Source organism: Prionailurus bengalensis, chromosome B4, assembly GCF_016509475.1.
Source record: "Prionailurus bengalensis isolate Pbe53 chromosome B4, Fcat_Pben_1.1_paternal_pri, whole genome shotgun sequence".
NCBI classification, from domain to species: Eukaryota; Metazoa; Chordata; class Mammalia; order Carnivora; family Felidae; genus Prionailurus; species Prionailurus bengalensis.
Window position 1 is genome coordinate 67691438 of NC_057358.1, and position 26830 is coordinate 67718267.

Genomic DNA, 26830 nt, shown 5'->3' on the forward strand with positions numbered 1-26830 from the left:
TGCTTGTTTTGTGGAATGAATTTTATTCATGGGTTATAAATTATGCCATTGTAGTAGACTGTCTTCCATTGCTTAACAAGGCATAAGATTCTCTTTGCAAACCGGATGTGTAGGAGTTAAGAAAGAAAAAATAAAACTATGAAGCCAAAGCATAGATTAAATTCAGATTTATGGTGTTGAGTCATCACCAGGGGTTTTAGAAATTGCTAGAGGCTCAGTATAAAGAACCAAGAGGTTTACAAAGTACCTCTTAGGAAAAAGACAAATAGGTATTTTATGGCATGGCACTAAGATTGATAACAGAGATTATTGTGTAATTTTGGACTTGGTTGGGACCAGTAGTCCTTCCATCAGCTTGGTGAGGAAATGGATTGGAGAGGTGACATGAGCAACGTGCCCATGGGCACACAGCTAGTCAGCACCACTGCAGTTCAATTTACCACCAATTTTCCGAGCATGTTCTGCATCATTAGGAGAACCAACAGTGCTGGAGGTTTAGGATAAGAATAACTTATGTGGGTTCTGTGTCTCTGTCAGTTTGCCATTTTAGTTTCTGGCAGCTCCAGGAATGGAGCTATTTAATTCCCTGTCTCGTTCCAGAAGGACTTTAAACAGCTTATAGTTATTTATAATAAAGGAGAGAAAAATGGATGAGGAAATGTATGAAGGGGAAACAATATAAAGCCTGGTTAAATTTACTGGTTACTTCAGGTCCTGTATACTTGCAGAAATCTGGCTCTCTGCTTCCTATGAGGCAAAGAGTTAAACATCGTCCGTTACAAAGTTACTTGAGATAAAAATAAACCCATTTATCAGGAGAAGTGATCAGTGTCATGGGAGACCTGAGGAAATACTCCCTTGGCTTTCCCTGGATGAGATGATAAAGTACACACATTTTATAAGGAGTACAAAGTGTATTTCAGTGAAAGAGATTCTATTAATAGTCAGAACAGCATGGTCCTGGAACCCAGCTCTCTGAAGATCGGGCTTGGTGGAGAAGACAGCTTACTGTGAGTGGGGAATCGAGGAACATCTTTTGGGATATCTTCTATAAATGTTGTATCTTGGAACTAAGCTTTTGAAGAGAACCAGGCAGAATGAGTCTTGCAAGGCCTGTAATCTGTGTTGCAGTTTAAGGGCATGGTCTCATTCATGGAAGAAGGGTTAACATCATTCTCTCCCCAGCATTGTGGGACCCATCCAGGACATATGGAGAAGGACCAGGGAATGTTAAAAGGAAGCCCTTATTCAAAAGAAATATCATCAGTGCTGACAGTGTTATGATTATAAATATGGAGTAGAAAATTTTCTGAATTTCCCAGGAAATCAAGTTCTCTGGATGTATTGGCACCTGTGAAGTGAATTTTCAAAATTTGAGAGTAGACTGTGGAAACTGTACCATAAAATGAGAAAGTTCCATAATACTCATTTATTAGAACCTAACCAATATCATATCATTTTACATGTACGGTTGGTATCAAGTTGAAAAATAAAAAAAGTAAGGTTGATCCTGAAGAGTGCTGAGTTTTCCAACATTTTTGTCAGCACAATTCTCAGGCTAGATAAACCAGACTTTCATACATGTTTTTGAGCTACCCACCCAATAAAATGACTCCAAATGGAACTCATTGGCTTGATCAAACTATTTTCATTATGAAAATTAATGATAATTCTGATGAAATCAAGGCCATTTAGATAGAGTATTTTGAAGTCTACGTAGTTGTCGTTTGCCAAAGTTCACCCCTCTTGGACTGATGGATTTAGCTGAGCTGCCTTTCAACAGTGTACCATTAACCACTCCTTTGAAGTATTGTGATATGTTCGCTTCCAGAAGGCCATTTAAAAATATTTTTTTTTATTGTTTAAGTTTATTTATTTATTTTGGGAAAGAGAGAGAGCAGGGGAAGGGCAGAGATAGAGGAAGAGAGAGAATCCCAAGCCGTCTCCATGTTGTCAGCATAGAGCCTGATGCGAGACTCAAACTCACGAAACCTGAGCTGAAACCAAGAGTTGGATGTTTAACCAACTGAGTCACCCAGGTGCCCCTCCAGTAGGCCATCTTTATTAGTCCTTGGTCAGTTTTCTCTATAATCTCCCAAATGCAATTATAAATTTTGTTTTTTTATAGAATTGTTTGGTCACTAACACTTCTGCATTTTAAAATATGGAGTAACTAATATAGGTCAAAAAGAAATTATTTTAATCTCAGTAGCTTTTTTTTTCCCATTATGAAATTCTTAGGAAGGATTTTGCTGAAATATGTATTTTAAAATTATGTCTGTTGTATTTACTGTATCTCATGATTGACATGAATATTATGTTTTTGAGTAAGTAAACTTTAAGCTTTTCAGTATTTTGTCTTTATTTTTCTAGTTTCAGAGGAGCAGCTGACTGAATTTGTTGAGAATAAAGATTATATGATCTTGCTAAATGCATTAAAAAAATTTAAAGATGAAGAGGAAATTGTGCTCCATGTAGTGCACTGTTTACACTCCCTAGCAATTCCTTGTAAGTACCCCATGTGCATGATTTCTTTTTTCTATATGAAAAATTACAGTTTACCTCATTTCTGAGTCCATTTTTTTATGTTTATTTATTTTTTGACAGAGACAGAGAGAGAGAGACAGACAGAGCAAGCTAGGGAGGAGGAGAGAGAGAAGGAGAGAGAGAGAGAATCCCAAGCAGGCTCTGCACTGTCAGCACAGAGCCCGATGTGGGGCTTGATCTCAAGAACTGTGAGATCCTGAGCTGAGCCGAAATCAGGAGTTGGATGTTTCATTGACTGAGCCACCCAGGCACCCCCTTTCTAAGTCCATTAATTTTTTTTTTTGATTTTGTAGAAACTTGTAGATACAAAACCCATTTCTTTATTTATTTGGTTAATTTTTATTTATTGATACTCTCCTGCAGCTGGTTCCTGTGCTGGGAAACAGTAGCAGAAAATATAGACATATTTCTTGCCTTCTCAGAACCCATGGCGTACCATGCCAGATATGGATAAGTATGTAGGTGATTACAATGTATTGTAAGGCAAGTGTTGGCACAAGTGGCTGGCCTTATGAGGGAAAAAGAAGGGAGGCAGGATCTCTTGGTAGAGACTTTGAGGAGCTCTTTGAGGAGAGCTTTGTGTGTAGGGATGTCTGAGGTGAAGTGGAAGGTGTAGGCAGAGTGTCCCAAGCAGTGAGCATCCTGTGTCAAGATCCTGGAGGAAGAGAGAGCAAGAGGGTAGAAGTAGCTTAGGAACCTTTGCACTTAAGAGTACGTGTGTGTGCATATGTGTGTGCATGTGCATGCCCAGCGCTGAGCAGAGGGTGTCTGCTTGTGTGTCATTTAATGGAAGCAGGGGCAGGGCTTGATAAGAGTCAGTGGATGAGGCTGGAGACACAAGCAGATCTTGAAGGGCTTGAAAAGCCACAGGAAGGAGTTTGAACTTTATAGTGATGCTTGTTGAGCGTTTTCTTGATGCTTTGAAATCTAGGCACTTTTATCACAAAATAAGTACAAATAAGAAGAAATTAATTTGCTGTGTATGCTACTAGTGATTGTCAATGGGCTGGAATAATGCTTCAGATTCTGTTACTTTTGTTTTGTAAGTGCACGTGAGCATTTTGTCACTATTCATGTATCGCCTGTGCCGGTTCATACAGGAGGTACACGTGCATTTATCTAGTGATGCTTTCATCTTCACACATGTGAAGTTGTGAGGATTAAATGGTGAAATGAGTTCGAAAATACGGAATAGTACCTGGTATGTAATAAGTGTGAAAACGTTTGATAGTATTTATTACATAATTTGTATTTCATACATGTGCACTGTAATGTGTTATGTATAATACACGTACATGGTTTCAGACATGGATATCTGTTGATATCTGCTGAGTTTTCAGTAAAAACCCAATCCCTTTATGAAGTAATGCTCTTTCTTCATGACTGTTATAAAATCCATCATTTTCTTTTCCGTGGGAAATTAAACATTTGAAAGTAGATGGAGTTGCATTACAGTTGAGGATGGACATACTTTAAAATTTCTGAGCCATCCACTGTCAACAAACTGAATATGTTTCTCATTTTACTTGTTTGTGAAACAAGTAAAATTTATTTGTTTTGGGCTGGCTGCTTTGAAATTCATTGTTTTCCACCCACATCTGACGTAACTACAGTGAAAAATGTGTCGATTCATCATACAAAGGTCAAAGGAGGCATCTAAAAATAAGAAAAATGAAATGTTTTAAACACTGAATCTTCTTTTTGTACTTTTTTCTGTTTAAATCCAAGTTAGTTAATATACAGTGTAGTAATGGTTTCAGGAGAATTTAGTGAATCATCACTTACATATCATACCCAGTGCTCATCACAGCAAGTGCCCTCTTAATGCCCATCACCCATTTAGCCCATCCGCTCACAAACGTCCCCTCTATCAGCCCTCAGTTTGTTCTCTGTATTTGAGAGTCTCTTAAGGTTTTCTTCCCTCTCTGTTTTGATTTTATTTTTCCTTCCCTTTCCCTGTGTTCATCTATTTTGTTTCTTAAATTCCACCTATAAGTGAAATCATATGATATTTGTCTTTCTTTGACTTATTTCGCTTGGCATAATACACTGTAGCTCCATCCATGTTGTTGCAAATGGCAAGATTTCATTATTTTTGATGCTGAGTAATATTCCATTATATGTATACATACTACATCTTCTTTATCCATTCATCAGTCTGTAAACACTGATTCTAACTGAAAGATGTTTGCCTTTGGGTCTTAGAGCAAATCATGTCTCATATTCTGAGTAAAGCAAATAATTATTTTCGGAAGCCATTTCTTTTCATTACAACATGTTTTCAATGCTCTTTAAAATACAATTAAACACTAAAAACATATTTTTTGAAAAACGGTTGGTTTGGTTATGCCAAAAAAGGCAGAAAAATGTTCTGTAATCACCTTTTCTGTTTGTTTTAATAATAGTCAACATTATTAAATATAGTTCACACACTCACTCTTGCTGTTGGCTACCTACCTTTCCCAGTAGATTCTTTCCTTCCTTTCTGGTTGACCCGTGTTTGTCTCTTAGTTACACATCCCCTGAGTCCCCCATTCTTTTCTCCATCTATCTCAGAGCCTTCAGGAAGCTTGATTTCGTTTCCTGGTACACTGGCTGCTCTGCTGCCTTTCTGAAATAGACAGGAAATAAGTCATAGCTGACTTTGGCTGTTCTATTATGTGACATGATTTTGGTTTTCTTTCTGTTGGTTTGAGGGAGAGGAACAATGTAAAAGCCATTATCCAAAGGAGTAGTGGCTCATTAGGGAAAGGCCCCACATTCATTTATTTGAAAACTTTCGGCCAAGACATTACGTTTTTAGACTTACATAAAAACACTCTCAATTATCCCTGTATTTTAAGTTTTTAAGCCTAGAAACAGGAGTAAATCAATTTTCCCTTAATGCTAGAGAAGAGTCCTAAATCCTATTATATTAGCAATGAACATGGTATTTTTTACAGCTATTGAGAGAACACTGACAGAACAGTATTGACAGAACATGGTACTTAAATTTGGAAATAGAGCCATTATCCTGCCATAGATTTGCAAAATGTATAGGGTGTTTTTGTATGTATATTTCAAGTGGGAAATTACTACCTTGTGGGTAATTATTATTTCTTTAAATTTAGGCAGTAATGTTGAAGTCCTCATGAGTGGCAACGTGAGGTGTTACAATATTGTGGTAGAAGCCATGAAAGCATTCCCTGACAATGAAAAAATTCAAGAAGTGAGTTGCTGCTTGCTCCATAGGCTTACCTTAGGTGAGTTCTAATTCTTGGTTAATTTGTTGTCACGGTTTATATGATGTAAGTGTATATACCATACATATGGAGGTTGTATGTTGGATAAGTAGCATATTGACATACACTGGATGGAAGTATTGTAAAGTAGCAAACTATCCTGCCATGCTTAGAATTTTTCTTTATTTTTTGAGAGAGCGAGAGAGAGCACATGCGTGTGTGCTATATTTAAAGTATAACTATGTATATAGCTGATCCAAACAAAAGAATAAGCATAACATGTAGAAAACGTGAAGCACAATGCAGAGGAATGCCCCACCCACCTGAAGTATTAGTACATTACCAATGCTGGTGAAGGTCCCCTGGGCTTCTTCTTCTCCCTGCTTTCCCTATAGAGTTAACACTATCCAGTATTAAAAAGCTGTCAACTTGATCTTCAGATAAGGATACCTTTCTTTTGTTCTCATTCATCTGTTAACAGATTATTTGTTCCATTTAATGACTAGAGAATTTATTGCCCCTGTTACTGTTTCAAAAGAAGCTTAACTTTCTCTTCGTAATTAAAAAACCCAAAGTCAATGAATAAATATTTAGCATTTTGTCAAATTATGTAACCTTATTATGGGTTTAATGCACATAAAGGCCTTATATAATTTACTATGTATTTTCATGTAAACTGTCTGAAAGTAAGATAAGGCCAGTGTCCCTGGTATTTGCCCAGAGTCATAGAGTTGGTGGATGGTAGAGCGGTTGTTGGCAGTGGTGTGGCAGGGAAGACAAGGTGAAGGGACAATGCAGGTTTAGAGAAGTTGGTAAAAGTAGAGGAGAGTCTTTTGAAATGACTTTCCAAGACTAGATATCACTAAGGGCGGGGGGGTATGTCTGCTTAGTGGGTGGATGTGAAAGAGGTAAGAACATAGGAAGGTGTTGAAAGAAGAGTTATACCTGATTAAGCTGCCTTTTGATATTGAAGCCGTTGATTGATATTTAGGCTTTTCAGATATATGATCTTTTCCAATTCTGGCTTTGTGTCCTAGGGATTATTTAATTAGACTTACAGCTAAATAGGAGTTTCATTCTTATTTCTGGAAGGAAACTGGTGACTGTTGTAGAGTTAGAAATAAGCTTAATTAGAAGGAGGCACGTATTTCTGGAATATCATTTAAAAATTCCTTCCTCATAATGACTTAGATTTTTGGGTTGTGTGTTGATTTCAGAAGAATGAGTGTAAAAAGGCGTGAGATTTCTTTCTGGTTTGGTTTAGAAGTGGTGAAGTGTTCTCTTACTCTTTTTTTCTAAAATCGCAGACAAAATCAAGTAACGAAGTGTGCCAGTGGCTTTTCTGAGCATTATTCCTTTAAGCGAAAGAAGAGTTCAGCGAAAGCATTTAATGACGAGGGAGGGAGTTTTTCTCCATCTTTACAAAATTAAGCTATTTTGTACAATGACTATTGTAGTGCCATGCATAACATACCATTGTTTTATGGGATGACAGGAGAAGGTGTCAAAGAACAAAAAATTAATGTAACCCAAACATATCATTATTTTTGCCTGGTCAGTTCCATTGTCTAAGATAACTTAATGACTACATGAAATAAATTTTCAAAACTTTATGCAATTATACTAAGCTACTTAAATTATGTATATTTTAATGTCATTAAAAATATTTACTACTCAAATTTGTTGATTTAAATACTGTTATACAATTCAAAGTAATTTAGGTTTCGCAGATGAGAATTCAGCTAAAATCTCACTTAACCTTTTAGGTAATTTTTTTAATATTCTTGTATTAAACGATGTACATGAGTTTGTGGTGAAAGCTGTGCGGCGGTATTCAGAGAACGCCACGTTACAAATTGCAGCGCTCAGCTGTTTAGCACTCCTCAGTAAGTAACTTTACTAAACAAGAAATTGTTATGGGGCATTTGATCTTGAATGGGAACCTTATAACAAGACAACATTATCGAGACAGTCATATGTAGGGAAGGAAGCATTAAATGCCTTTTCTGTCCTTATGTAATTTCTTTTCTTTTAAAAAATTTTGTTGAGTTTATTTATTGTAAGGGAGAGAGAGGAGGAGGAGGGACAGAGAGAGGGAGAGAATCCCAAGCAGGCTCCCTGCTGCCAACGCAGAGGCAGATGCGGGGTTTGATCTCATGCACCTTGAGATCATGACCTGAGCCAAAATCAAGAGTTAGATGCTTAACTGACTGAGCCACCCAGGCGCCCCTGTAGTTTGTTTTCTCATAGAAGATACTTTCAAGGGAACTAACAGTTGTGATTAGTACACCTTTCCTCTTCATACATGAGTAATTACATCCTTGATTTAGCTTTGTTAGCAGGCAGCTAATCTCAGTTCATCTTCCTCTAGTCTGTTAGTTTTGTTTGGTGTCCTCTTCCTCATTTGATCATTTGACTAACTGGAATAGCATTATTATGAGGTGTGTAATGTATTTTTTAAAGTCTTTGTAATGAATCAAGACCACTACTAAGGAATACCTCACTTCGTTCATAATGTTTCAAAATAGGGACTTCAAGTTGGTCATTCAGACTGTAAGTAAGTCATATACTTAAATTTTTTCAAGCTGAGACCATTTTCCTAAATCAAGATTTGGAGGAAAAGAATGAAAATCAGGAGAATGATGATGAGGAAGAAGAAAAATTGTTTTGGTTGGAAGCCTGTTACAAAGCGTTGACGTGGCATAGAAAGAACAAGCACGTGCAGGTCAGACACTTTTGTAAATATTATAGTTACTCAGAATTGTGCTTGTTTAATAATTTGTATTTTGACAGGTTCAATAATTTATATTTTGACAGGTTTCTTTTTTCTCCCCTGATCCAGGAAGCTGCATGCTGGGCCCTAAACAATCTCCTCATGTACCAAAATAGTCTCCATGAGAAGATCGGAGATGAAGACGGCCAGTCAGTAGTTTTGATTTTACATGATAGAGAATTGCAGTTACATTTTTAATCAATCCATATAAAATACCGTAATTGTAACTTTTATTTTTAGAAACATTTTTGATGTAGGCATATATGTTTCAAGTGTTGCCACAAAATAGTGGTGTATCCATAATATTTTGATCCCTAGTGTGATTGAGAATTATTACCCAGCGATTTGGAATCAAACATCATTCAGAAATTATGGGTCATCGAGAAAGAACCTTTCAGTTTTCTAGCTGATCATTAAAAATGCTGTATTAATTAATCTCAGGTGACAGAGATTGCAGAGCCATCTGTGACCTTCTCTGTTGCAGTGACTAGCCAGCAGGTTGTCGATATCAGGAGTTCAGTGTGGTCAGAAGCCTCCAAATTGATTCCCTACTTGATGTTGCAGTGTTGATGTGTCTTCTCTTTAGAGGCTTATTTGTAGCTGTCAGCTCTGGAGGAGGCTTTCTATGGGAGTGCCATTCAAGCCTCCTAAGAGCAGCCCTCTCTCTCAAAGATACAAACTGTAAACAGGAGTTTGGTGTGTATCAGAGTTGTTTCATGGCCGCAAGGCTCTGTGCTTTATGGCAATGCTTATACGTGTGATGTTTGCCCTGGGTATGCTCCTGCTTTAAGAACTTTTGAATGACTTTTCTTGGAAACTTAAGTAGTGATAGCGTACATCTCAAATCCTGGAAACCTGGATGCATATGGGTCCATTGCCCGTCGGGAGAGAATTAATGACACAAATGCTATTTAATTATATATCTCCATTTTAAAAGGCAACAATAATACTTTAGAAAACTGTATGTTAAACCAGCATCCTAATCCACTTTGAGCAATCTTTTTAAGATTAAGTTCTTGTTGCAGTTTATAAATTTCAGCTCATAGCACACTGATTTCCTTAATATCCATAGGAAACCTTTAAAATATATTAAAAGAATATATATTATGCTCTACACTTTTAAAACTCATGTTGTTTCTTTATGATTTTTTTCTTGTTTCCATTCTTTTTCTCACTTTATCTTTTTACTCTTAACACCTCTTTATATATTTGCTGGATCTTTTTCCCCCTTTACTGCTTATCAACTTTGAAGGAACAGAGAAATACTAATTTATTAGTATTTAGTGGATTTGAACTACCTTTTAAATGTAAAAACTGTTTACCTGTAATTCACAAAGTGACTTGTTAAAGTGGAGGTGACATGAAATCCTGTTTAAAGGCCTTGTTTGTTGTTAGAGTAGATAATGATAAGGGAATATTTGAACTAATTATTCAAAAGGTTCCCGTTAATATTGTGATTGAATTTGTGAAAGGTTCCCAGCTCACAGGGAAGTGATGCTCTCCATGCTGATGCATTCTTCATCGAAAGAAGTCTTCCAGGCCTCTGCAAATGCGTTGTCCACTCTGTTAGAACAAAATGGTAAGGAGTACATCATTTTTGAATAAAAGGAAATGCATTTTGTATTGTTTTAAACTTGTAAAGGTAATACATTACAAAAAATTCACATAAGTAGATATTTATCTGATATGTAGATGTGTTGATATATAGGTAAAAAGATAAAGAAGAAAAAAAACATTTTGATTTTTTTCCTGAATTTCTATGTGTGTAGTCACACATAACATGTATTGTATATATGTACAACATACATATATACAATATGTACAATATATTGTATATTTTCTATGTTTGCAGAAATGGGATAATATTAATACTTTTATAAACAGGTTGTATATGTTTTCTTTTTTGTGTTGATAAATGTAAAATTTTGTATTATCATTTTTTTAAAATTTTTTTTTCAACGTTTATTTATTTATTTATTTTTTTGGGGGGGACAGAGAGAGACAGAGCATGAACGGGGGAGGGGCAGAGAGAGAGGGAGACACAGAATCGGAAACAGGCTCCAGGCTCTGAGCCATCAGCCCAGAGCCTGACGCGGGGCTCGAACTCACGGACCGCGAGATCGTGACCTGGCTGAAGTCGGACGCTCAACCGACTGCGCCACCCAGGCGCCCCTGTATTATCATTTTTAATAGCAGTGTAGCTTCCCACATACACCTATACTCTATTTTATGAACCATTTTCTCATTGATAGACTTTTACTTTGTGTTGAGTGGGATTTTTTTTTTTTTTGGTACCTATAATAAACACCAAATGGTCACTTTTTTCCATTTTCTTTCATGTACTGTTCCTGTTATTTTTTTTTTAAAGAAAACTTTCTAGATAATGCAATGCGTAGAGAGATAGTCACCATGGTAAAATCTGTTAAAATTGTCCTTTACATGTAAGCGTTCTGTTATTAGGGAGAGAAAAATGGCTGTTATACCTTTGGAAAGACTCTGAGGTTTAAAATTGAGGCTCTGGATGTTCAGATTCCAGGCTCCCATGAACAGGAAATCCTGCCAGAAAATCTTGGGAGAAAACTCATCATAAAGGCATTTGGACTTGGCAGCTCTTTCAGAATATTTTTAGAGGGAGCAAAATAGAGAAAAACACTGAAAGCCCGAACCAGAGACCAGTGTTTGCACCACCTGTTAGTAGAGAACCTCCATAGAAGTGAAGGGAATCAACAAAACAGTCCATGCATGTTTCTCAATGCTGTTATTAAGTCGAATCAAGAGGAAAATAATTTATTCTTCCTTTTCCTTCTTTCTCACTTTACCTCTCAGGTGGCATTTTATTTATTTATTTATTTATTTGTTTGTTTGTTTGTTTGTTTGTTTTTAAGTGTTTGTTTTTATTTTTGAGAGAGAGAGAGAGCGGGAGAGGGTCAGAGAGAGAGGGAGACCCAAAATCAAAAATAGGCTCCAGGCTCTGCGCTTGTCAGCACAGAGACTGATGCAGGGCTTGAACCTGTGAGATCATGACCTGAGCCTAAGTCAGACGCTTAACAGACTGAGCCACCCAGGTGCCCCTCAGGTGGCACTTTAATAAAAAAACTTGAGCTGGGAAGAGCCCTCACAGACAGATAGGGGTATCCCTCTGGGATAGTAAGTCAGAGCAGGAGTGTTAGGAAAGGGAATTGCTGCCCTTAAATCTCCCATCTTCTACTGTGCGGAGACCTGGATAGGGATCTCCCTCCTGAAAATGAGGACCAGAGCCTCACTTGGTTGCTTTTGTGTGGCACATCGAGTAGAGGAGAGTAACCTTGGCTATATACAAATGTTGTGCTGGTGCTGTTGTTCTTTGCCCTGTGGAAATCTTTGATACGCCAACAAAACGACCAGTGTCTGAGGATTAGTTACATGTGGAGTCAGCTTTGATTTTGATCAGAATCAGTGCCCTGCTCTTCCTTGTTCCTTACTTCTTTGTTCTTGGCCACCTGCTAGGTAAACTGTACTCAGATCCCTTGTATTATTCTTGGAGTTCTGCCTTAGGAGAGTATTAAGACCTTGAGCAGCTTGGTCACCAACCTCTGTGGGCAACTTCTCATTGAAAGACACTTGGAAACATGGAGTATGCAGGGTTGGAATGGGTTTTCTTGAAAACCAACAGGACTGGCAGGCAGAACTGGTTTCTGCCATGACGTTACCCAGGCCAAAGCTTGAACATCTTGTGTGACATTTCCCTCAATTAATTAGTTATCTACTTAATGAATTAAGTTAATATTTATTGAGCTCCTGCTAGACAGTGACCTAGGCATTTGGATTATCATATAAATAGGATACTCCCAGGTTCAGGGAGCTTCAACTGTAGTGGGGAAGACAGATAATAAGATTATATAACATATGTGTGAGGTAGCTACGAAAGAAGAAAATGAATCAGAGAAGAAGGATGTGTGTGAGGGGTCAGAGGAGATAAAATGGTGACGAGGCAGCCAGGGAAGAAGGTGAATATTGGATAAAGAGCTGCAGGAAGTTACATATTATTATTGGCCTTTTAAAGCAGATAATTTATTACTAAAATGGAGCAGAAGAGGTCAGGACTTTATGCAGATATAAGGTAAAGGAGATAAGGTGTCTAAAATGTTCTGTGAACTCTGAAGTCACTGCATGATGTAATTTCTATTAGGTCCAGTGTTTGATGAAATTTCTGTTCTCAATTTTTAAGTCAAAGGTTAGGTGAATGTCTAGGACAGTATGGTGCCTGGACCAGTAACATCTCCAGGAAACTTGTTAAAAATGTAAATTCTAGGGCCCTGTTCAGACCTGCTGAACCACAGCCTCTGGGGTTAGACCCAGCAATCTGTTTTTCAGCAAGCCTTCTGAGTGATTCCACGTTTCTCTGCAGTGTGAGCGCTGCTGGTGTAGAGGGACTTCCATCTTTTAAAAGTATCCTCTTGGTTAGAAGTTAACCACTTTAGGAGGGGTTATTGAACCTTCTGACATGACCAAGCAAAATAACCCAACTTACCATATTTTAGTGTGTGTTATTCTGGGTGTCTTTAAAAGGTATGAATTTTTCAGATTTTGGCAGTATTGTAGAATGTGTATATCAATTCCACTTGTTTCTGACTTTTCCCGATTTTCTATCATTTCTTCCTGTCCCAATTTGAGGTTGATAACTCATTTTCAAAATACAGATCTTTCTTGACTTATGATGATGGGGTTTTGTCCAATAAACCTGTCATAAGTAGAAAATGTTGGAAGTTGAAAATGCATTTAATACACCTAACCTACTGATCATTATAGTTTAGCTTTGCTGAACTGAAATGTGCTCAGAAGACTTATGTTGGCCTGTAGTTGGGCAAAATCATCTAACGTGAAGCCTGTTTTATAACAAAGTGTTGAATGTTTCACGTAATTTACTGAATGCTATACTGAAAGTGAAAAACAGGATGAGAGGTAGAGTGTAAGTGCATCGGTTGTTTACTCTTGTTATTTTGTGGCTTGCGGCCACTCCCCAGCATTAAGAAAGAGTATTGTACTCTGCCTGAGAAAAGATCAAAATGCAAAATTTGAAGTATGGATTCTACTAAACGTGTATCACTTTCACACCATCACAAAGGTCGAAAAATCGATGGTCGAGCCATCTGAAGTCGGGACCCTCTGTGGTACTTAATCTAAGTTTCATTTCCTGCCCCTTTCCGAGTGTTGACCTGCAGTGTGTAATGTTGGAATGATATTTATACAGAGTCTTCAAGACAGTTTATACTTAAATAGACAGTATAAGATAATGTGCATTTAGTGAAGGAAGTTTATAACAAAGAAAAATTATTCTGTAATCATTATTGCTGGGATATAGTTATCTTCCCACATAGAGTATAAAATCAGTTGTAAAGCATATTTATTAAGCTTTGGCATTGTGAAATTATGTAATAATTTTGTCAGTGCTTTCCGTCCCTTTGCACATGATGGTGTACCTATAAATAATGTTTGTACAGTTCGCTGGGATGCATGGAGAAGGTAGCTCAAGGCTGAAGGCAGCCTGACATGGTTCCAGCCCCTGTCCCACCCTACTCCCCCTGCCCCCGCAAGGTTTGAGTGGATGGTCAGTACCTGCATGCACCTATAACTTATTCCCAGCTCACTAGTGTCTAACGTGCCTAGTAAGTCTGTGTAAGTGCGGTTATTTTGTGACACTGTTACAAATATTAGAATGAAATGTTAACTTTCATTCTTATTTTGGAGGGCATTATTTTAAAATATTTTCCTGCAAAAACACTCCTTTCACAGGGATAGGATTATATTGGAACCAGTCTTGTCTATGAATAAAACTTTAAAAATCAAAACCTCAACTGAAATTGTGAATAAGTGTGAAAAATTGAAAATGGTGCACATTTGAAAGATAAACATTAATGATCTTTAAGTTGCAATGAAATATAAATTCTACATGTACTTTTTTATGAATTTGGACTATCTTAGCATTTTGTGTCTACTGCAGAATTATGAAAGTGTGCTTTTATTTCTATGAGTAACGTTAAAAACATTTTATAGTTAATTTCAGAAAAATCCTCTTGTCAAAAGGAATATACCTGAATGTATTGGAGTTAATGCAGAAGCATATACATTCTCCTGAGGTTGCAGAAAGCGGCTGTAAAATGCTAAATCATCTTTTTGAAGGAAGGTAATACAGATTCATGAACTTATGCAGAATATATAAGGTTGGGCCAGGAATATATCAATGTTTCAAGCATATTTGTAAGAGTTAAAAGAAAAACATAAGACATTTGCAGATTGAAACATTGTGGAATATAATCTTATATCACCAATACTGTAGACTTATTTTATCTGACTGTGGAAAGGGATGGCAGAGATTGTAGAAACACGTTGAATTGGCTTTTGTACTTTGTGCTTGGTGCTGACCACATTTTGGAAAATGGCAGTTGTACAATCAATTTTTCAAATTATTGTGTATGAAAGGCATGAGATAAAATCAGAATATGGCTTCTGTTTTTTTTCACAACAAATATTTATTGCGATTCTTTCATTTGAATTAACCTGGTCTTCTCTTCCTGCTCTCATTCCTTAGCTGGGAAGTCCAAAGATGTTAAGATTCTATGGCTGGTTAGAGGCACAACAGGACCAGATCTGGGGTGGACGATAGGGCAGGGTTGGGGGGTAGAGTGGTGAGTGGGGGGGCTTAAGAAAAACCCGTTTAAAAGGCTAAAACTGAATTATGTACAGAAGGTGCCTACTGCAGGATATGCTCAGTGCCTTTTTGCATTTTATTAGGCCAAAGAATGGGAAGTAACTTTGGCCTAATCTGTGTGAATCTCAAACAAAAAAATAAGCTCTCTAGGAAACTGTAATGTGTAAAAGAAAAAATAATTAGCACAAATGTTGCAGTAGAAAATGATTTTGTGTCCTGGCTTTCCCACTAATTTGAGCCAGCCATTTGATGTCTAAACATCAGGTTCCTCTTTGGTAAAGAGGGATAAATAGTAATAACCTCATCAGTTGTAAGTTTATAATGTAAATATTAAATCACTTACTTCTTACAAAGTTAAGATAATGCCTATACATTGTAAGCACTCAATAAATCACAGCTATTATTATTAATACTGTTCTTAAATATGAATAAATGAAATGCAAATAGCATGGTAAAATGTATGTAGCACATTGGTAGGCTTTTAAGGAATAAGGTTATGTTGTTTTTAACATCCATCCAGCTAATTTATTTATGTTTATATATATCATATCTTTGAGTCATATTTCTTTTATTTAAATGTTGCTATTGAATATTTAAATGCAAAGTTGATCTCCAATGATGATTTTTATGGTCCCGGAAGTGTGCAAACCTTTATAAATGAGACAAAAACACCATGGAATAATCTACCCTTTAAGATTCTGTAGTTTATGTGCAATTAATGCTTCTGGCTGTTTCCTCATAGGTAAAATATACAGTTTTAGTCCTGGGGATTCAAAGATAACTATGACAGTGGGCGTGCCACTAAAAAACCCACTGTCTAGTTGGGGAGACTGATGTGTAAAGAGACAGTTACAGTAAATACTGTGTGATAATGCAGTGGCAGGGATGAGTAAGGGCACAGTGGTTAGAGGAGAGTGAATGAAGTGGGATGACCAAACAAGAGAAGCTTACCGTGACCACAGAACCACGCGAAGTGAGGGCTTGGTTGGAGTAATGCACAGGTTTCAGTTAACATGGCACTGTGCAAAGCAAGGCCTGCCTGTTTTACAGTTTGTAGTACCTACTGAAATCTAATCCAGTGGGATTTCTTCATATGGAAGAGAAAGAATAGACAAAATACCTTAGAGAAACTCAAGACTTCAACGCAGATGAAACTAATTAAGAATACCATACAGGGAGTCCAGTGGTGTTAATTTGGAAGATGCAGGTTGGTATGCTCTAAAGATCCCTGACCTTGGAGCTCAGACAGTTTTTGTGTTCCAGTCCTGGCTCTGTCACATTCTAGTTATAGGACCTTGATACGTCACCTCTGTCAGGCTAAACTCTTCATCTGGAAAATGCAGATAATAACACCTACTTTTTCAGGGTTGTTGCCAGTGACCCATGTGCAGATCAGAAGGGAGCTGTGTCTTGTGAAACTAAATAAAAGAATTCCCAGGTTATTAGGAATTCCACTTCTTGAGGTCAGGGTTTAATTAAATAATAATTAAAATAGGTGTGCTCATATTACTGAATGCAAATGCATTTCCATATCGCCTTTTCTGGTAAAATAGAATGGTTCTGTTTTCCTGTATTTGTTTAACCTGGGTGTTTGTACAATGAAATAAGATTGTACTTTTAATAAGCGTTTCAATCTTATATTTCCAGTAATGCTTCCATGGATACAATGGTGGTAGTGGCCCCCAAAATAATAACAGTTATGAAATATCATGAGGCATCATTATCAGTGCAGCTGGAGGCACTTCGAGCTATTTTACATTTTATAGTTCCAGGTAAGTCACATAATGGATATGGGAAGAGATGGCAATTTCAATGGATTTTTTTTGACTTCTTCCGAAATACCAACTTTCTAGGCGAAAATGAAAGGACCAGCTTTTCTCAACCAAAAGCAAATCTTCCCACTAATCCAAAAGTAAAAAGAGAGGAAAAATGATGACGTGGAAGGGTCAGATTAATTTATAAGAAAATTGGATAATTTATTTATACAAGCAATCACTATAATATAGAGTATGGAGCTTTGCTTCCAAGGAGAGTGTCAACCTCTGGTAATTTTTTCTATTTCTGTTGCCATCCAAGTTTTGTTTTGCTTCCTGTCTGAACTATAAACATAGCAAACTAATTTTCACACTTTCTCTTTTGCCTCTTTCCGGTCCTTCTTTCACTCTGTGGTTGAATGAATCTTTCTCAAATATAACCCTGTGGCTTTTATTTATTTACTTTTTAATTTTTTTTTTCAACGTTTATTTATTTTTGGGACAGAGAGAGACAGAGCATGAACGGGGGAGGGGCAGAGAGAGAGGGAGACACAGAATCCGAAACAGGCTCCAGGCTCTGAGCCATCAGCCCAGAGCCCGACGCGGGGCTCGAACTCACGGACTGCGAGATCGTGACCTGGCTGAAGTCGGACGCTTAACCGACTGCGCCATCCAGGCGCCCCTGTGGCTTTTATTTATTAACCTCAGTAGCTTCTGTTCTCTCCCCTTTACCCCCTGCTTACATCTGTTGTGACCTCACTTGTCCTTCCAAGCCTGTTTATTTTGTATTTATTTATTTTAATTTATTTTATGTTTTATATTTGAGAGAGAGAGAGATAGACAGAATGTGAGCAGGGGAGGGGCAGAGAGATGGAGACAGAATCTGAAGCAGGCTCCAGGCTCCAAGCTGTCAGCACAGAACCCGACGCAGGGCTTGAACTCACGAATGGTGAGATCATGACCTGAGCCGAAGTCAGACACTTAACTGACTGAGCCACCCAGGCACCCCCAAAGCCCATTTAAAACAACTGTTCCTCCATTCATTCAGTATATATTTATTAAGAACCTCCTTTGTTCTAAATATTGTGATGGCTGCCCAATGGTGAAAAATGAATGAAGAAGACATTACGGTACTGTTATTGGAGCTTAGAGGTAGATGGATATGTAAATAGATAATTACCAGACAGTATGAGCAGAGCTGTTACTGCCATAGTATAAAAGGCTGTGAGAATATTGGTGGAGGCACAAGTAATTTAATCAAAGGAGTAGGTCAAGATTGAGATATTTGAAGTTGAAGGGTGTGTGAAGCTGACCAGGTAGGAAGGTTGGGCAGGACCCTTCAGGCAGAAGGACAGAGTGCACATGGTCTTGGGTGAGTAAGGTGTGAGGAGATCAGTGCCTGTGGATGAATGTGGAAGGACTGGCGGAGGCCTGAGGTTAAGGGCCTGACCACAGCACTGAGCAAGTGTGTGGCTTTTTTGAACAGAAGTCAGTTCAGATTTATTAAAGGTGTTCAAAAACTTTAGTGTCATGAACAAGTCTGCAGTTTATAGTGAAAGCGCTGTGCTGTGGAGGATGATTGGCAGGGAGAAAGCCTCCTCCAGGGAGATTGCGTTGGAGGCCATGATGGTCAGGTGAGACGTGGTGGGGGCCCAGCGATGGAAGCAGGGGAGACGGTGGATCTGAGAGACAGTGAGGACATTCGTTTGATAGGACTTTCTGACTGCTGAATATCAAGGACGTAATTACTTTTTGTTGCTCTGTAAAATTCCTATTCTTTTACAGCCCAGGTTTGTTTTTTTTTTTTTTTTTTTGTATGCACTGTTTTTAAATGAAATCCTCATAAATCTACCACTATCTTTAATCATAATTGTATTTTATGTTTCTAAGAATAAAAGCATACTCGGTACAAGAATATACATTTTTTCAAGGAGGGGGCTTTCTTCAGTCGTTGTCGTTGTTGGTGTTTTTAATCCCCTGGCGTATTGAACTAAAATAGCTGTTCAATTAGTAGATTTTGAATTGAATCATGATGTGCTATTCATAGTTGTCATGCAACTTTTAAGGTATAACTTAACAGACATAATTTTGCTTGAAAATATTATTACAGTTTTTTTTGAACTTTGTAGATTGTAAAAAACAAAACAAAACAGAACCATTTTGATCATCCTTAAAGGTGCCAGCCTTAATCTTTTAAATTTTAAAGGTAAGCAGAAGACTTTCAGAATCAAATCTGTTAGTTAATAAAATAATATTCTTTTGGTTAAGAAACAAGTTTTGGGGGTGCCTTCAAGGCTGTCAGTTAAGTGTCCAACTTTGGCCTATGTCATGATCTTGCAGTCTGTGAGTTCGAGCCCTACGTCAGGCTCTGTGCTGACAGCTTGGAGCCTGGAGCCTCCTTCAGATTCTGTGTCTCCCTCGCTCTCTGCCCCTCCTCCACTCACACCCTCTCTCTCTCTCTCTCTCTCTCTCTCTCTCTCTCTCTCTCAAAAATAAATAAATATTTTAAAAAATCGTACTGGGGTCGCCTGGGTGGCTCAGTTGGTTAAGCGTCCGACTTCGGCTCAGGTCATGATCTCACAGTTCGTGAGTTTGAGCCCCTCCTCAGGCTCTGTGCTGACAGCTCAGAGCCTGGACCCTGCTTCCATTCTGTGTCTCCCTCTCTCTCTGCCCTGTCCCACTCACACTCTATCTTTCTCTCTCTCAAAAATAAATAAACATTAAAACATTTTTTGAAGATAATTTTGTTATTGTTTTTAGAATTGACTCTGAAGCCACATTGATAGCAATAATCATTAGATATGTGAACTTATGTATTTAAAAGGTCAATTAAGTGATTTTCTTATAATGATGTTTAGATCTATTAATGGGTACCCTTGGAAATAATTTTATAATTTTAGGGTTGTATTTCATGTGTAGAAATACGTATTTGTTGACACATTTATAAACATATCATTATATAAATACATTTCTTTATTGTTATCTATTTTATTCTATGCTCCCATACCGTATTACTATACCATACTACACAGTAATTTGCTGTATCTTAACCATTCTATGTATCAATGAGTTAACTATAGTATCAGTACCCCAGTAGTTTTGAGGTTGAATATGATTCTGGTTTGAGCATGTTAAGTTGAGGTAGGTGCCTATAATATCTCAGTTCATTTATTAACTAGCCCATATTCAGATTGTCTTAATTGTAACAAAGGTGTGTGTTATAGCAAATTTATATAATTCAGTGTCCAGTTCAGGCCCACATATGCATATGGGCTGTTAGGTTTCTTAAACTTCTTTCAATGTAGTAGTTTTCAATTTTTCCTCTTTTTTGGAACAATAAGTTACTGAAGTGATTGACCCGGTAGCTTTGTAAGATTTGTTTTTTTAATGTTTACTTATTTTTGAGAGAAAGAGAGGCAGAGCACGAGCAGGGGAGGGCAGAGAAAGAGAGGGAGACACAGAATCCGAAGCAGGCTCCAGGCTCTGAGCTGTCAGCACAGAGCCTGGGGTGGGGCTGAAACTCACACACCACAAGATCATGGATGCTTAACTGACTGAGCCACCCAGGAGTCCCTCCACTTTCTTCATTTTTTAAGATGAAGTAAACTTCACTTTACCCAAACTCCTTATAGTTTCTACAAATCTTGGGCACCTGACTTCATTTCTTTTGGTCATTACTTCTTCTTTCCCTTTTATTATTTGCACACACCTCTATTTTGTTAACCACTATAATAGTTTATTTACATATGTGTTCTAAAGCTAAGCATTGGGCTCGAGAAAGGCAGAAACTAGGTCTTCCTGTTCTATTTCAGCTACTAACACAAACCAGGATGAGAGTAGACCTTCAACTGTCTCTTTGAATGAAATAGTAGAAAGCATATGTGCAAAAATAGAACTTTTGGCAACTTTACCTATTACCCTTCAGAGGTACAAGATCAGAGTTGATGTAATTTCTGTCTTCATTTTATTTTTTTTATCAATGTGGACTGAGCTTAAAATGGAAGTCTAATTTTTTTTTTTTTACATTTTTTTAATGTTTATTTATTTCTGAGACACAGAGTATGAGCGGGGGAGGGACAGAGAAAGAGGGAGACACAGAATCCGAAGCAGGCTCCAGGCTCTGAGCTGTCAGCACAGAGCCCAGTACAGTACACAAACCACGAGATCATGACCTGAGCCGAAGTCAGATGCTCAATGGACTGAGCCACCCAGGTGCCTGACTCTGTGGCTTTAATAAAATGATAAGACAGCTATTTTAATAAAATATTGCGTTGGTTATTTTTCTTGACTTGGTGTCAGATCTAGAAGGAATAATGTAAAATTCTTTAAGAAAGGACTTATGCAAATTGGGAATTATATAGAGGAAGGTGATTATGAGTATAAAACCACATCTGAAAGAACATTAAGAGAAACTGAATTTGTTTAATCAGGAGATGGCTTAGGATGCTATGAAAACTGTAAAACACCCCATTCATTTGTAGTTAGTAACAATATGCTGAAAAACATGAAGAATTAAAATGTGTCAGGCATTGTTCAAAGTGCTTGATGTGTATGAATTTTTAAAATTCTCATAGCAACCCATGAGGCAGATACCTGTTTTTGTGTGTGTGCCATTTTACAGATGATGAAACAAGCATGAGAAGTAGAGATTTTAAGGTCACAACTTGTATAATGGAGTCAGGTATTCAACCTATGCAGCCTGACTCCTGAGTAGGCACTCCTATGTATACATTTGTGCAACAGGCATACATTGAATAACAGATCTAAAACACTATGCTTGGAACTCTTGGTGATCTGGAGATGATTAGGTTATGGATCCTGCCCTCAAAATTTTGCAGTATGTACAATTTAAAGGACTGTTACATGGAGAGGAGATTATATCCTTTATGGATAGTAAAAACTCAAGTGATATAACAAAGACCAGAGATGAAATTTATGGTAATGTTCATTTGGTCTTAATGTAAGAAGGATGTTTATTAAGACTTATTACATGTGATAAAGTTTTTATTACTCAACAGGCCTCCTCTTAGTGGTTACATCTGCTTGCGATGTAATCGGCCGTTTCAGAAATTAACGTGGGCTTGGTTACTGAAAATAAGGCAGAGAGTTTAAGCGACTTGCCTAAGGTCATACAGCTGTAGTGAATGTCTGAACCTGTCTGAATATATTCTAAAATGAGGACTGAAAGCTACAGGAGGGTGGAGATCCACCCAGCCTTTGTTATTCATTGTGTTATTCCCAACATGTAGCAACAGCTCTGGCATGTAGTTAGCATTTAAGTTTTTTTTGTTGTTGTTGTTAGGTAAATGAAAAGCTATATATGCAGCCAGTTAATAGTTTGTGTTAATAAAAATAATTTAAAAAATATTTTTTAATGTTTATTTTTAAGAGAGAACGAGCACAGGGGAGGGGTAGAGAGAGAGGGAGACACAGAATCGAAAGCAGGCTCCAGGCTCCAGGCTATCAGCACAGAGCCTGATGTGGAGCTGGAACTCAAGAAACATGAGATCATGACCTGGGCCGAAGTCTGACGCTTAACTGACTGAGCCACCCAGGTGCCCCTTGTTAATACAGATTATTAAAGTGAAAGATTATATAAAGAACTGCTTATTAATAATTATTTCTATAGGCATAGGTTTTGGAAACATCATCCATTCATAATAATTGTAGTATGCAGTATCAATTATGTAACCACTATTTTTTGACTTCTTATTTTTTAACAGTTTTAGGATAGTTTAATTACCATGTAGCTTAATAAGGAATATGTTTCCTGTGAGTAACTTAATACTATTATACAGCCTTAGAGGACTTTTAACAAAAGTACATGCTCTTTACCACCGTAACGCTGAAACTGAAATCTTTTTTCTTTTCACTGTTGTTCCAGCTGTTCTTTTATGTCTGCATTTCATATCTGACCTTTTTATGTGTAGCCCAAATAACTGAGCTTTTCTCAAGCTGTCCATTGTTGCATAAACATCTTGTATGAATACAGAGTATTCAGACAAAAAAAGTATTGTTTGCTCTAGAAAACCTCTCCAGGTAGTAGCTCTTGCTACTTCAGTAAACACCCACACACGTTGCATCTATTTTACATTCAATGATAAACTTTTTATAATTTCTGTAAAGATAAGGGTTATTTCTTTGATAAGGAACTATGCATTAGAAAATAGTACAACATGTGTATGTATTGTTAGGTTAATTATGATCACTTCTAGGAAGTGACAATCTGCTCAGCCTAAATCTTTATGAGAAACTTATTATTTATTTGTTTACTTATTTAGGCATGCCAGAAGAGTCCAAGGAAGATACAGAATATCAACATAAGCTACATATGGTTAAAAAACAGTGTTTCAGGAATGATATTCACAAACTGGTCCTAGCAGCGTTGAACAGGGTATGTACAATATAAGTTTTCTGCCTTTATACCATTCCCTGGACTATGGGATTTGGAGAAATAGAAGGGCTGTTTCAGTTTCAGTTTTCCATCTTCTGTTTACTATGATAGTAGGAAGTTATGTGGGTGGAGATGTAAGATGCCAACAGGGATGCAAGGTGTGAAGAGATGTACCATTCCAGCTGAGGGGAGTATACTATTGACCACACACGTGGACAGGTTCTTTAGATTGCTGGTAACATAAATCCACTCCAGTCTACTCAATCAGAGAGAGAACTAAAGAGCTAGATGTTAAGCTAAGCCTCATGAGTGATGTCAGGAACTGTGGCTGCTGTTGTCTTTCTTTTGGGTCTTTTCTGGTCTGAAAGGTTCAGTCCATGAAGACACAGGGCACAACATTAAAAGCTTCTTCAATTGCCTGGGCTCACTTTCATTGCTCTCCTCAGAGATAACCTCTGAAATGGTTCGGTGTGCATTGTTTCTGACCATTTTTAGATATTTACATATCTATATGCATTTACGTGTATTACATATATTTACGTATCGATCTACATTTGCAATAATATAATTACTATAATCAACAATCATACTAAGTATGAAAAAAGCAGGGAATTAAATCTACATTGTGAAATGCAAAAGGAATTGATGGAATTAAGATGGTTTGGAGGCTTAATGTAAGATGAATTGGTCTTTATAAAAGATGCAAGAGTAAAGATGTAAAGAATGATTAGAGTTAATGTTTTCGTGAGAGGAAGAGAGCAGTCAAGGTGATTAATGGAAATGATTCCTTGTGATTTAGTATACTTTGAAAAATGTCATAAATCAGAATAGCCTGTAGAGAGATCTCCTTTAACAATTCAATTTAAACTGAACTTTATAATGTAATTGTCTATGATATATTTGAGTCATTTGTACTGAAACCTTAGTATGATTTTTGAGTATAGCAATATAATGGCTTGAATTCAATTCCGGAAATATTTGATGAAAACAAGTATGTGGAAGGAACTGTGTTAGGCACTGGGAAGACAAAAATGAACATGATTTGTGCCCTTCTCTCTTGGATCTCACAGTTGGGTGAGGAGAATAACAACAACAGCCATGCGTAAACCACATGTTCTGCATTGGGACTTACGAACTATACTGGCTTTATGGACAATAGGCGTGTAGAGGAGGGGGTGGTTAATTTTATTCATGGTATATGTTGGTGAGAAGCAAGAGGTACCAGAACAACTTCACAGGTAACTGTGATTCTGGGTAGCCCATCTTTTCTAAAGTTATTGACTATAAGTGTGATATCGTAGAAGGAGTCAGCGATCAGGAGACCCCACCCTGTCAGTAAATACCGTGATGCCAAGAAAAGCTCCCAGGTCTTCCTTTCTTTTGCTTGCTACTTCCAGAAGCAGTGGTTGAGAAGCCTACCACTGCCTCCCCTATGTGTTCCGCCATTTCAACAGCTGAGCAATGACAAGGCATCTCACTAAACAGCGACTGTCATTTGGAGGCAGGGAGTTAAGGTCAGGGGAAATAGAAGTGACAGTGTTTTAGTTTTAAAAACCTCCCCTGTTTTTAATTCCTAAAAGTTATTCCCCTAATTCCTCACCACTTTTGAGGAAAAAAAATACTCTAAAAGAGGAATATAAGTATTTCTTTAGCTCTAAAATTCTGTGATTGCATGTCTCACTCTGAATAAATGTTACAAAGCATCAGAGATTTTGGGCCCAAATACTGCAGACACCTGAAACAAATCACCTTTAAAAGTAAGTCTATTCTTGGAAAGCAGAATTCCCAATTAGATAGAATTTGAGATTCAACTAAGGTTACAGTGCAAAGACTATTAAAAGTATTTATTTACTTATTTGTTTTGTTTTTTTTTTAATGTTTTAATGTTTTTATTTTTTTACTTTTGAGAAAGAGAGAGAGCAAGAGCAGGGGAGGGGCAGAGGGAGGAAGACGGGGGCAGAGGATCCGAAGCAGGCTTTACACTGACAGCAGAGAGCCCAGTGTGGGGCTGGAATCCATGAACCAGGAGATCATGACCTGAGCTGAAGTTGGACACTTAACCGACTAAGCCACCCAGGCACCCTGGAAAGTATTTATTAAAGTGAATTTATGTTTGGATATATATAAAACTCCAGTAACATTCAGACTGAAGTTCAAATCTTTTGTTCAAATGCTTTATATTTGAACTCTTGAAAAAACAGTTTGGTTGGGTGTAAAATATTGGGGTTTATTTTCTTTAAAAACTTGTAGGCATTTCACTGTCTTTTAGTGCTGAATGTTTTAGGGGAAAAGTCTAAAACCAGCTTGATTTTTTTTTTCTCACTTTAAAATGAGTGATATTTTCACCTGGATACCAAAGGATTCTTTTTCTTGAAATCCAGATATTTTATTATGTTGTATCTTTTTTTTTTATTTAAATTTTTTTTTTAACATTTATTTATTTTTGAGACAGAGAGAGACAGAGCATGAACGGGGGAGGGGCAGAGAGAGAGGGAGACACAGAATCCGAAACAGGCTCCAGGCTCCGAGCCATCAGCCCAGAGCCTGACACGGGGCTCGAACTCATGGACCGCGAGATCGTGACTTGGCTGAAGTCGGACGCTTAACCGACTGCGCCACCCAGGCGCCCCTGTTGTATCTTAATTTTAGTCCTGGACTACGGTGTCTTCTTGTTAGCTATACATTCCATATTTTTATTTTTTCTGGGAAGTTTTCTTGAATTGCAGTTGACGTAGCTGGCAGCTAGGAAAGAGACTATTTTTGAACCAGGTGACTTGAGCTGGCTAGTTAGCTCATTGAGGAAACCATTTTAATTATTTATGTATTTTCTGAAAAACTTGGAAAATTGTGGGGCATAGGCAATAAGATGTTTCTGTTTAACATCTCTATGTGTCCTTCCACTGGCATTTCCCAACATTTCATTCGGATAACATTGCTAAGTATAAACTAGTAAACTGATTTTAATTTCCATTTGAACAGCAATACATTATATCACTATTTTCAAGACAGAATATTTGATAACTGAAAGAGAAGACTACTGTAGGCTTGTAAATACAAATATATACATGTAACATACTTTTATAAGTTTATTTGGTTGGGGGGAGAGGGCGAGAGAGAGAGGGAGAGAGAGAGAATCCCAAGCAGGCTCTGGGCTGACAGTGTGGGGCTTGGTCTCACAAACTGTGACATCATGACCTGAGCTGAAATCAAGAGTTGGGAGCCTAACTGACTGAGCCACCCAGGTGCCCCTGTATAAATATTTTCAGATTTATGAATTGGTCAGAAGTCAAATACCACTATTTTAAATTATCCAACAGTTTATCTGCGCTCCATCGTATGTAGTAATGTGAAGCTGTCATTCTCTTTGCATGGACCAATCACAGGTTTCCTGATGTAAGGGAGTCGTTAGTCATCATCCAACTGTACCTGAAATAAATAGTTCAAGATTAGAGG

General features: G+C 37.5%; 1 protein-coding gene across 1 annotated transcript in view; it reads left to right on the plus strand.

The window, feature by feature from the left end:
• LRRK2 (leucine rich repeat kinase 2) overlaps positions 1-26830 on the plus strand; it is a 137826-nt gene that overhangs the window by 11509 nt on the left and 99487 nt on the right. The window contains exons 6-14 of the mRNA XM_043563334.1: positions 2374-2508; positions 5658-5789; positions 7535-7654; positions 8354-8493; positions 8611-8690; positions 10014-10120; positions 14575-14704; positions 16877-17001; positions 23265-23377. Coding sequence (XP_043419269.1) covers positions 2374-2508; positions 5658-5789; positions 7535-7654; positions 8354-8493; positions 8611-8690; positions 10014-10120; positions 14575-14704; positions 16877-17001; positions 23265-23377 — 1082 coding nt within the window. The remainder of the gene's footprint in view (positions 1-2373; positions 2509-5657; positions 5790-7534; positions 7655-8353; positions 8494-8610; positions 8691-10013; positions 10121-14574; positions 14705-16876; positions 17002-23264; positions 23378-26830) is intronic.